At 52.0% G+C, this 10742-nt stretch overlaps 4 protein-coding genes across 4 annotated transcripts; 2 read left to right on the forward strand and 2 right to left on the reverse strand.

Moving 5' to 3' along the window:
• Positions 1-45: 45 nt before the first annotated feature.
• DL89DRAFT_267041 (WD40 repeat-like protein) lies at positions 46-1317 on the reverse strand. Its single transcript, XM_040887338.1, has 3 exons — positions 1231-1317; positions 1038-1193; positions 46-1012 (listed from the first exon to the last, which is right to left on the reverse strand). The coding sequence occupies exons 1-3, from the start codon at positions 1252-1254 to the stop codon at positions 218-220; spliced, it is 975 nt and encodes a 324-aa protein (XP_040744515.1). The 5' UTR covers positions 1255-1317; the 3' UTR covers positions 46-217.
• Positions 1318-1656: 339 nt separating this feature from the next.
• On the forward strand, positions 1657-3010 carry DL89DRAFT_278096 (Per1-like protein; the record flags this gene model as incomplete). The annotated part of the gene is made up of 2 exons (XM_040889493.1): positions 1657-2637; positions 2986-3010. The coding sequence occupies exons 1-2, from the start codon at positions 1736-1738 to the stop codon at positions 3008-3010; spliced, it is 927 nt and encodes a 308-aa protein (XP_040744516.1). The 5' UTR covers positions 1657-1735.
• A 651-nt stretch (positions 3011-3661) lies between these two features.
• On the forward strand, positions 3662-4491 carry DL89DRAFT_143424 (uncharacterized protein). Its single transcript, XM_040883468.1, has one exon. It carries the CDS (start codon positions 3856-3858, stop codon positions 4426-4428), a length of 573 nt encoding a protein of 190 aa, XP_040744517.1. The 5' UTR covers positions 3662-3855; the 3' UTR covers positions 4429-4491.
• Positions 4492-6301: 1810 nt separating this feature from the next.
• Positions 6302-8917, reverse strand: DL89DRAFT_292501 (uncharacterized protein; the record flags this gene model as incomplete). Its single annotated transcript, XM_040890316.1, has 7 exons — positions 6302-6498; positions 6587-7062; positions 7100-7228; positions 7263-7409; positions 7494-7745; positions 7792-8008; positions 8053-8917. 7 exons carry the CDS (start codon positions 8915-8917, stop codon positions 6302-6304), a joined length of 2283 nt encoding a protein of 760 aa, XP_040744518.1.
• Between the last annotated feature and the right edge of the window lie 1825 nt (positions 8918-10742).

Genomic DNA, 10742 nt, shown 5'->3' on the forward strand with positions numbered 1-10742 from the left:
TGATATAGATTTGTAGAGGATGTAGAGATAGTTTACGAGTATTATGAAATTATCAATCCCAAAAATGGCGGGCAGCGAGTATAAGACTTTGATGAAACCTGCAATAATGATGGTCCATACACGTGACTATGATGCTCAGAGATACTACTTGGGTGTAAAACTTTAGCGGCAAGGAAATCGGCGAAGAGTGTGTTGTCGTATTCAGAGGTCGAAGTCGCTATTCTCTCCGGCTATCCAGCAGAATGCTGCCACTATCCGAGCCTGCAACTAGCAAGCTGGTTTTGGTGAACGGACAGATGTCGAAGCAGTTGACAGACATGACATTGAGGCTATTGGTCAGCGTATGCACGCTATGCTCACCAGAGCCACCAGCCCAGCCAGTAACTGCAATTGTGGCATCGTCGGAGCATGACACAACCTTATTGCAATCTCCCGGGTGGAACTGCACCGACCACACATTCGCGCTATGGACACCGAACGCCTCGGTTTGCGGCTCCTTTGGGTTCCTGATGTCCCAAATCATCACCGACCCGTCATCTGTACCCGTGGCGATGCGGTGCGGCTGAGACGGGTGCACATTAACGCACTCAAATGCGACACTGTCAGCCAGTTTAACAAAGGCAGCAGCAATATCGCCAGGCGACCGCCGATCGACGAGCTTGACCTGGCTGGTCCGCGTCGATACGGCGATCTGCTGCGGTGTGGTCCAGCAAATACCGGTAATCACTGTGCTGTCGACATCGTACATTTGCAATGCGGCTAGTCGGGAAATTGGCGCGAACGCAACACGCCCGTCTTCGCCGCAGCTGGCAATCTCGATGTCCATGGCCGGTGCTGGCTGGACAGCAATACCAGTACATACAGCCAACTCACCGTTGGTGTACCGGTGCGCCGTAATGGATTCACTCAACTCCAGTGGCTGTGTGGAATCGGTATCGATGCGATAAACCGACACAGTGCCGTGTGACGATCCGGTAGCAATAGCCCGTGCAGTGGCTGCAACAGAAATGTCCTGTTACATCACCTTCGTGATTCACACACCCAGCGGGTGTGGCAAATGCCTCAGTGGGCTTGGTAGGCTGCTGGGCGAAGTCCGGATTCGGTGTAGCCCAGAGAGACAGCTCGGCCACAGTTGCGCTGGATCCGGTGACAAAATACAGGTCTGTGTCGTTGTACGCACTGCCAGCATGCGGCTTGGAGCCACTGGGTGGCAGTGATCTTGCGTGAAACTGTCTGTATCAGAAGTGAGTCCATGGAGAGAAAGACAAAAGAAGATATAAGCCTGGTGTTTGTAAATCTACTGGCATGAAAATGTAGCAAATACTGTGTACTGTAGATTACATTCAACTTTTACTATTAGGGAATTGAGTTGCTGATTGAGTAAAAGCTCAATGAAATATGGCAACTGACCTGCACACAATGCTGCGACCCTGTCAGAAAAGTGCTGGCATTGTGGTGTTGATATCAGGCGGCTGCGGTAGTCATCAGAGCGTGCATGGCTAAGCGAAGCAAGTGCCCAGTATCTGACGAACATGGCATACAGAGAGGAGCGAGCTGCGACCGGACCGAGTCGCGACTCGATACTTCCCCCCACAACTTCTAGCCTGCCTTCTAGGGTAATTGCTGCATGGCTCGCATTTTCGATATCAGCATGGGCGGAAACCCGCATACACTTTTCTCTTCAGCTTTTGTTGTTTACGTTTCCTGCCGCTATCCTAATATCCACGCATAGAACATGAGGGCCTGGAGGTTTCTTACAGCGTTACTGCTTGCAACCGTCGCTTCGGCATCCTACGGCGATCGGCAGCCCGCCTTCAAAAGCTGTGTAACTGCATGCGAGCAAACGGACTGTGCGCCAACTGCCTCTCCATTGCCCCTGCACCTGCGTATGCTGTTCTGGACGTGTGAAAGCAATTGCGACTACAAGTGCCAGCGGCAACTCACGGTCGCGGCGCAAAAGCAGAACGCGCCTGTGTACCAGTATCACGGCAAGTGGCCGTTTGTGCGGATCTGGGGCGTGCAGGAACCAGCCAGTGTCATCTTCAGCGTGCTGAACGGGTATATGCACCTGAAGAGCTGGCCGCTGGTGCGCAATGGCATATCGAAACAGCACCCGATGCGGCTATGGCTCAGTGTCTTTGTGGTGCTCGGGACATGGACGTGGCTGTGGTCGGCCGTGTTCCATATTCGCGACTTCTCGATCACCGAGAAGCTCGATTACTACTCGGCAGGCCTCAACGTTCTGTACATGTTCTTCCTCGGAGTTGTGCGGCTGTTGCGGCTCAAGACCTGGCGGGAAACGCGGGTTGTAGCCGGGCTCTGCGCGGTCCCGTATTTTATGCATGTCGGGTACCTGTCGTTTATCAAGTTTGACTACCAGTACAACATGCTGGCGAATGCCATCGTCGGCCTGATGAGCAATGTGGCATGGTTCGTGGTGACGTACCAGGCGTACCACCACCGTAACAAGCAGTGGTGGAAGCCCGCAGTTCTGATTCTCTTGACTGATGCCGCCTTTAGCCTCGAGGCCTTCGACTTCCCGCCATTCCTAGACTCGTTCGACGCGCACTCGCTGTGGCATGGAGCCACCATCCTGCTTGTGCCTGAATGGTACGATTTCCTAATCAAGGATGCCCGGTGGGACTCGCACATTGACCAACTGAACAAGGACTTGAAATATATTTATGAATGCTCGTACCTAGCGGTCCGGCAAAAGATGGGCTGGCGAACAAAGCCGAAGATTACTGAATGGACACCTCACCATCGTTCTCGACGCTGTCAATAGCGGCATGGCCAGTCAGCGATGAGGTGAAGCTGTTCGGAATGGTGGCAGAGATGCCGTTGATGAGCGCCAGAGTGTCACCAAGCTTGCCGCCTTGCGCGGTGATTGAGCTCTTGATGGCATCCTTCTCAGCATCTGTGGCACCCTCCTTGAACACAATGATAACCTTCTGGCTGTCCGACATGCTACAAAGAGGAAGGCAGTAGAAGCAAAACTAAGCAAGCATGAACAAGCAGTGCTGGTTCTTGAGCATCGTTTTTTAACAGTACTACTTACATTCTATGGATATTGAGGCTGTAAACTAGGCAAAAGACAAAACAATAAAGACAAGAGAGCTGAGAGACGTCCGCATGACGTGCTCGCTACTCGAAATGCCAAGGAACGATGACGATTAATCAGTGCAATTAGAGAGTTCCCACAAACCACATGACCACACAGATCTGATATAATTTGCTGATCGGGACGTGTCCTGACAGTAGTGAGAGATCTGTAACTTCCCGTTCATTCACGCCAAATCGGCGTGAGTTTTCTGTCTCCAGCTCAGATATCCGAAGGGATGTCAAGCAGCACCCGTGGTTTTTATACTTCTTTCTACTCTCTTCGGGTTTGAAATGGTATCTCTTATATTACCCTTCAGAAACATATAGTGTGTATATACTCCTTTTCTTTCCGCAGCGAGATTAGATCTATGCGACCTGTGTAAACACCTGGGGCCAAGTATTGTGGATGATGGAGTAGGATTAGGGAAACTCCAATGAGGAATGGCTTGTGCATGATACGTGTAGGTTGTCAGCAGTTGTCACCCGAGGCTGTATTTCTCTTCCGTTCTACCTCGCAAACACCTATTTCTCCAATGGCGCACTGGGCTATACTGAAACCATACATTCTTCAGCGAATTGTCGCCATATATGATAACACTTTTTGGCTAGATACTCCTGATAATGTCGATATTTATATTTCATTCCTCCAACTAAACCGAGTTTGCCAACACTGGAGAGACGCTATAAAAGAGAGCCTCTATACTATCGCGATTATCTTGTACTGTGAGCCAACTGCTGACCAGCTACGTCTGTATGGCAACACCTCTGATTCCAATCAGCTCGCATCCAGAGGCATGCATCTCTCAACTTCATCACCACATCCCTATTCTATGGAGAACAAACACCTTGCATATTGTGAGATCAAAGAATAGTCACTACACTCAAAGGCTGGTTATCTCATCTCGAGCCTGTACCATCGATTATTTGTCTCTTGGAGATATCCTTGGGGTTTTTGGATTCAGCACTGTCGAGTGGCTTAGATTGGAGAAAATATGTTTTATTGAGGATCCACAGGCGGCAAAGCAGGATTCAGACACCAAACCTCCTATAACTGATGATGTCAGAGAACGACTATCGCAAACCTCACAATATTTCATAACTCACATTCCTCATGGGAAGCATTTGTGTCGTAGTGTATCTATGTATCCAGTGAAGAATCCGCCGTTATTTCCACTTGGTGATATGCTAAACTTTTACTTGCCACGACTACAAACAAGAATTAAATCAAATTTTATACTTTCAGAACTGGGCAATACATGTTTCTCTTCATACATCGCTAGGTTGGATCTGCACATCAACACTAAGAGTGCTGAGGCATCTACCTAAGATATTCGCACCTTCACTTGAAATTTTAGCACTGTTTTATTCCGATATCGCACATTCATGGCATATCTTTAGAGGCAGTCTGCCTGGATCGGTTATCTTCGAAAATCTCACAGAGCTTGCAATCTATCATGACCCAAAAATAATTGGATCCTCAGAAGAGTCACATACATATTTCTCGCCTATATCATTTCCAAAGTTGAAGGTATTGACATTCAGGCAACCCCATTCCCTTTGCCACCATGTGCAGATCCAAATCCCCACCTGTATAAACATTGTGGACCTGGAACGGCCCCGTCCTCCCTTTTTCTCCTCAGCAATCTCTAGTCCTATTAATTCCATAAAGCTCATAGCTACTGGATTCTCTGAAGGTTAGCATACTAGAATCACGCTCTTGAGTAGACAGTATATTTATCACTTGAAGACATGCATTGCAAACCGTTTTCAGTTTGCTTCACTTTATTTACTGGCCCAGATCAATGTGGGTTAGTTGTGCCAATTTTGGAGAAACAGTGCAATAGCCACTACACATACCCGGCATTTTGTTTTGTCCGAGATATCAATCGAATATAACCTTCTGCAGCTGCTTAAAATAGGCAGTATTTTTAGCCGCCATATTGACTTCCACTTCATGTTGTGATCGAGATCATACAACACAGGTGTGGCTCAAGTCGCCTTAGGAGTACTGGTATCTATTTGATCCTAGCACCGCCGTTGGTATCATACCAGCGCTGGTATAAATACCGCCCCGCCACTAGAACAGGTGATATTCCAGTTTCGTTTTATCTTTTTACTCAAGGTTTATAAGGATATACATAGTGTACTCTTAATACTATGCCTGTCTACATTGTTAAAGACTTTGACGACTACGAACATCATTTCAACAATAGCTACAAACTTGGCATGCCTCTTCACGGACGACACGAGTGCCAAATGCAAGGAATATGGAAAGTTATTTACAGAGCTTTCGTACAAATACAGGGACAGAGGCATAAAGTTTCTCTACATTAGCAGGTTTGTTGAACAAACCCACGAAATATTCGATCATGTACCACGCTGTCTCTCTGCCTGAACTCAAGATTTTCTGCGACGGAGACGAAATCACTTTCTATGACGATGCACTCAAGGAGAACCTGGAAACTGAAATCAGGCGCCTTGATGAAGTGCGCTGGGACTAGTGCGGTTGGTTTTGAGATTCAAAAATATTATCTGTTTTCAGCTTGGCATTAATGTTTGGTTTACTTGCATAGCGGTGCTACAACTCGTTCTTGGATATTTGGGTTTCGGCGTTTCCAGATACTCAGATAACAATTCTACCACACGCTGCAATCCAGAAGCTGTAGACAACCGAGTCTGCCTGGTACTATCATCACATTACCACAGTTGGTGGCTTGTGCTGATAAACCACAGCCTGCAAAACACCACTCTGGCCACCTCGCTCAGTCTCTGCAGGCCAGATGAACCCAAATCCGATCTGCTTGATCCGAGCATTCTCGGCTTGGATGAGCAGGAAGGAGGTTACTGATTTCTCGCCCATGCCAAGACAGACTGGGTATTCATTCTACCGCCCTAGCAAAACGCGAACAAACTGCAGACAAACAACAATGGCCTGCGTTGTTAGCCGCGGCTCTGCTGCAATAGTGCAGCAAGAGCCCTTTCTTCTGCGGGTCACGTGGGTGCTTTGTGGGTGCAAGGGCATTTCCACCAGGGGCACTGTCGAAAAATGCTGCAAGCATGGTATTGGGGAACGCTGGCGTTGCGGCGCGAAAAAATTTTTTAATTTATTTTTTGCTGTTGCTGCTGTTGGTGGTTGAGATCTATACATTGTTGGGTGCCAGGGGTCGCAATAGGAGGCAAAGGTGGGTTGGTGGGGGCTTCAGTGGGCGGCAGTCTCGGACTGGTGGTGGTGGCCATCAGCGTCACCTGCAACGATTGACACCGTGCGCGCCACTGCGACTGTTGCTGCGCCCGCCGAGCCATTGGCCGAGCCCGTGGACATGACGATGCCAAGCATGTCGTAGCGTGTCGAGGTGGTATGGTGGTGATGGTGATGGCGGTGGTGCATCGACGAGGCTGAGGACCGACCGCACAGAGAGGCAGTTGAGTTGGGGGCAGGTGTCGGATGACGGCAGCGGCAGGGCCAGGTGGGTCGATGCAGGACCGTCAAACTGCGCTAGCTCGCTCTCACTGGTCGTGCGAGACCGAAACCCCTGCTGCTGCTGCGACGGCTGCTGCTGGAGCATCGCAGCGCTGTCCTCATGTTCCTGTGGTTGCACAGCGATTGTTTGGACGATGCTTGATTGGGGGGTCGGAATAGGCTGCCGCGATGCCGCCGTGACTGGTGACGGGGTTACATTGTTTGTTGCGGCAATCACTGATGTGCTGCTGCTTAGCATTGCGGGCGGTTGCGTTGAGTGGATGAGCCCGGCAACCACTGTGCTGCCGCTGTGGTGGTGGTGCGAGCGGTGGTGAAACTGGTGGTGAAAGCTGCTGGCGACAAGGCCCTGCTGCTGTGCAAGGGACGGCGACGAGCCTGAGTTTGCGCCGATACTTGCTGCGTGCATCCGCAGAGGTGGCCGTGGTGCAGGGGTGGTGGTGGTGGATGTGCTAATGGTAGGCGAGCCTGGCTGCTGCAGGCTCGGAGGAGGCGGTAGTGGTCACTGCGCCTGCCGACAATGGCGCCGAGGTCACATTGAGCGGAGACATGGACGACGAGGATGTCGACATGTGTGGTGGGGTCAGCGGCTGCTGCTGCTGGTCGTGATACTGGTAGGCAGAAAATCCGCTGCTGGTGCTGTTTGGACTCGATGCTGTTGCTGTTACTGGCAGTGGTCGACATTGGGTGATGGAGATGGCGGTGGTGGAGGTTGCTGTTGCGACGACGCTCAGTTGTAGGCCTCGAACCTGAGCTCAGAAACATGCTGGATGATATTTGTGGGGTAAGCGGGCGCCGAGCAACAACGTCCTGCCGCCTTGCATCGCGTCTTCGCTGAACCGTCCGGCGGCTGCAATAGGTGAGGAAACGCCAGAGCTGGGCTCAGTCCGTTTCCATTCTGTCGTCTACTGACCGAGCGCCTCCGTTGCTGCGCGAGTACCGACGGGTCCGGTTAGTTTGAATCATCTGTAGCTGCTCCCTGCGGCGACGAGCAGCAACTGAAGCACGCGGCGAGCTTGCGGTTGGGCTGCGGCTGCACTTTTCGTCGCTGGCAACAATGGATGATGGTGGCGACGCAGTTGACAGCTGGGGAGTGTGGTTGCGCACTGGTTCCGGTGTTGGGGACGAAGGCGTCGTCGACGAGCCCGCAATGTGCGAGGCCTGGCTGAGGGCGGTGGTATCCTCTGTCCGGAGCTGGGAAACGGCGTGACTTGATGTCGTGGCACGCGAGGGCAGGGCGGAATGCCTGGGGACTGTTGCCGAAGAAGCCGGCAGGGCAGGTCGACGCCTCGGCTGTTGTTGTCGGCGAGCGTCGCCGATCACCCAGTCCTGCGCCAAGGCGCCTATGCGGGCCACAATCAACGTCAGGTGCATGTGCGACAGTAGCGGCGGACATGGCCGCCGGAGACGCAGTTCCCGCAGTAGACGCTAGCAGTAGCGGTAGACGCTGCAGTAGGCGAAATGGCAGGGACAGCCGCAGCGGCGCGGCTGGCCAATGGATGAGGATGACGAAGAGGCAGAATCATCATCGCTGGTGGGTGCTAATCGCGCGCGCTTCGCGTCATCCTCAACAATGTCTGTGTCGTCCCTGCGAGGTTCTGTTGGCGGAACTTGAGCTGTTTCTGTATCTGTTGTTGTCGTCATTGCCGTTGCTACTGCTGCTGTCGCGGGGGCCTTACCTGAGCTGTTGCGGTTACGCTTCAGCGAAGGGCGGGCAGCATTGCGGCGGGCAGCCTGCTGGAGCATCGATACCTTGACACGGTAGTCAAGACCCAGCTGGCCACTAATGTATGAGAAAAAGCTAGAGAGACGGCAAAAGTCCCAGTCCGAGACCAGTGCGCGCAGGAAGGCTTCAAGCAAAGGGCGCTCACGCCAAAAGGTCAGCGACAGCATGCCAACAAGCTGGGCAATCTGCTGGCAGGTCCAGTCCTTTGTGAGCTCGCGAACCAAGACACCTCGCCGTGTCTCGCCTGCGATGACGGCTGGGTCAGCAGCGTGGGCGGCAGCTGTGGACGTGTCGAGGCGGAAGGGAGCGGCGGCATTCTTTGCGGTGGATTGCGGCACAGCCCAGTCGGCGGTGATATGCCTGACAATAACAGCAGTGGACTCTACCCTCCACGACGAAACCAGCCACCGCAGAGCGTTGATGATGCGGTCCATCGGGTACTCGTTGGCGATGCGCTGAAGGTAGTTTGCGATAATCGACACATTATCCTCGCATTTGAGCCAGTCGTGGAAGGAGGCGTCGTACAAGTGGTCCATCCGCAAAACATTGGAGCCGACATCCTGCCACGCTGGCTCGTTTGACTTTTGTACTGATGTTCCAAAGCGCACCATGTTGTCTATGCCGTGGGATGTGATGGGAAAATTAGCGAGAACGGGATTATAAAAAGGCGGGGGAGGAGGATGTAACACATTTGCGCTTGCTGACACGCCGCCTGCCTGCCTGCCTGCCTGCGCGCGTGCGCAAGACCAAATAAAATTCTCAAATATACAGTGAGAAAGAAATATTAGGAGCAGTGACACCCGGAGAGGCAGTTACCGGAGCAGGCGCTGTTTTTCTCTCATGTGGGCCCTGCGCCAGTGCGCGCAAATACGCTTATGAGAAGCAGCAGAGATGGACACGGAAAGAGCGGAAAAATAGAACGCAGGCAAAAGCGGGAGGCTCCTGCTGCCTGCGAGAATTATCGTCTAGTGCCCCCGAAAAAGGCAAGAAAAGAGTGCCGCCGCAAAGGAGGCCACCGTTTTATGTTGCGAGCTGAGGGTAGCTGGAAGGGCGTGAAAAGGTGTAAAAGGGGATGCACGAATATGCACCATTTTATTTCTGTAGCTGGCGGGAGGGATGGCTGAGGCGAATAAACAACAGGAATTCCACGCCGAGCAGAGGCAATTCAGCGGGCGATAAACCTACCTTCGTTCCACCAGTCAAGGTCTTTTGCGGGCGCAGAGAAGGCCGTTGCTGCTGTTGCTCATTCTGAAACGGCGCGGCGACTGCCTGAAAAGGGCTGTTGAGGTAAAATAAAAGTTGTGCGATAGCTTCCAAACTCACGAGAGGTCCGAAAGGAAATGTTCACCCAAGCGTGCCCAAAATAAAAAGCTGCAGGCCCGAGTTGTGTGTCTTGGAAGAGTTATAATAGAAAAGGAGCGAATGCGAGCGAGAAATTAAAAAAAGACTGAAAGTGGAAAAGGAGGGGGCGAGAGAATGAAAGATATAAAGCGCACGGCAGAGAATGCTACACAGCCAAAACGCTTTCTTAATACTCCAGCCGGGCCGTATAGTGCCTTTTCAAGGGAAGGAAGGAAACAAGTATGTGTACGCGCTTGTTTTTGTTTCGAAACAAGCGTGAAGGAGAAACCTGCGAGCAGAGGGCGGTATTCCAAGTAAAAAAGAGGAGGGGAAGAGGCGAGGATGGCGAGAGGGAGAAAAAAAGAATTAACAGAACGAAAAAATGATGTAAAAGACCAAGGGAGAAAAAGATGTGTACAAGCAGCCGCCCATGCTCCGTAGAAGCAAATCCTTACCGCTGCCGGCTGGAGAGCAGACGCTAGCGGGCGGGCGTATCACTAATGAGTGGCACACACCCAAAAAAATTTACAGCGTGATTGGGCCGGGCGTGTCGCCCAGCCTCTGCGCGCCGCCTTCTGTGACCCACTCCCCAAAGGGCGGGTTGGAGCCAATTTGCACTCGACCCGCGTGCATCTCGACATTTTCTGGTGCTGGGTGGAGCAAGGAGACACGCACAATAGTGGCATTGTTGTTGTTTTTGTTGTTACCAGCGAGAAATCCTACTATGTTGTTGACATTTTGCGTTATTGTGCTGGGCAGGTGGGCTGATTGCTCTAAATGTGCCTGCCCAGATGTTAGCGGGTGCAGTCTGTTTACCCGGCCCAGACGTGCGCGTCCTGCTGCTGGTGCTGCTATTGTTGCCGGCAGCAGGACTAGAGCTAAATGCGAATTCCCACACCTCCTGGTTGTGCCCAAGGTTGCTGCAGCTTTTGCTTTCTTGTTTGCGGGCGCAGTAGGCAGCGTCGAGGGCAGGTGGGGGAGGGGCCGCATGTTTCCGTGGGTAGCACAGATCTCAATGTTTGCTGCGCCTCAGACCGAAAACAGGATGCGAGGTGCCGGCGCGGCTTCCAATATGATCTCAGATGTCATCATGGA

This window comes from Linderina pennispora (genome assembly GCF_002104995.1).
Source record: "Linderina pennispora strain ATCC 12442 chromosome Unknown DL89scaffold_5, whole genome shotgun sequence".
NCBI classification, from domain to species: domain Eukaryota; kingdom Fungi; phylum Kickxellomycota; class Kickxellomycetes; order Kickxellales; family Kickxellaceae; genus Linderina; species Linderina pennispora.

Bases quoted from the DNA above. Each gene is read 5' to 3' on its own strand.
- DL89DRAFT_143424 (XM_040883468.1), top strand. From the start codon at position 3,856: ATGGCAACACCTCTGATTCCAATCAGCTCGCATCCAGAGGCATGCATC.
- DL89DRAFT_267041 (XM_040887338.1), bottom strand. From the start codon at position 1,254: ATGGACTCACTTCTGATACAGACA. The intron at 1,194-1,230 runs GTTTCACGCAAG...AGTGGCTCCAAG, and splicing joins ACTCACTTCTGATACAGACA to CCGCATGCTGGCAGTGCGTA. The intron at 1,013-1,037 runs GTGAATCACGAA...GTGATGTAACAG, and splicing joins TTGCCACACCCGCTGGGTGT to GACATTTCTGTTGCAGCCAC.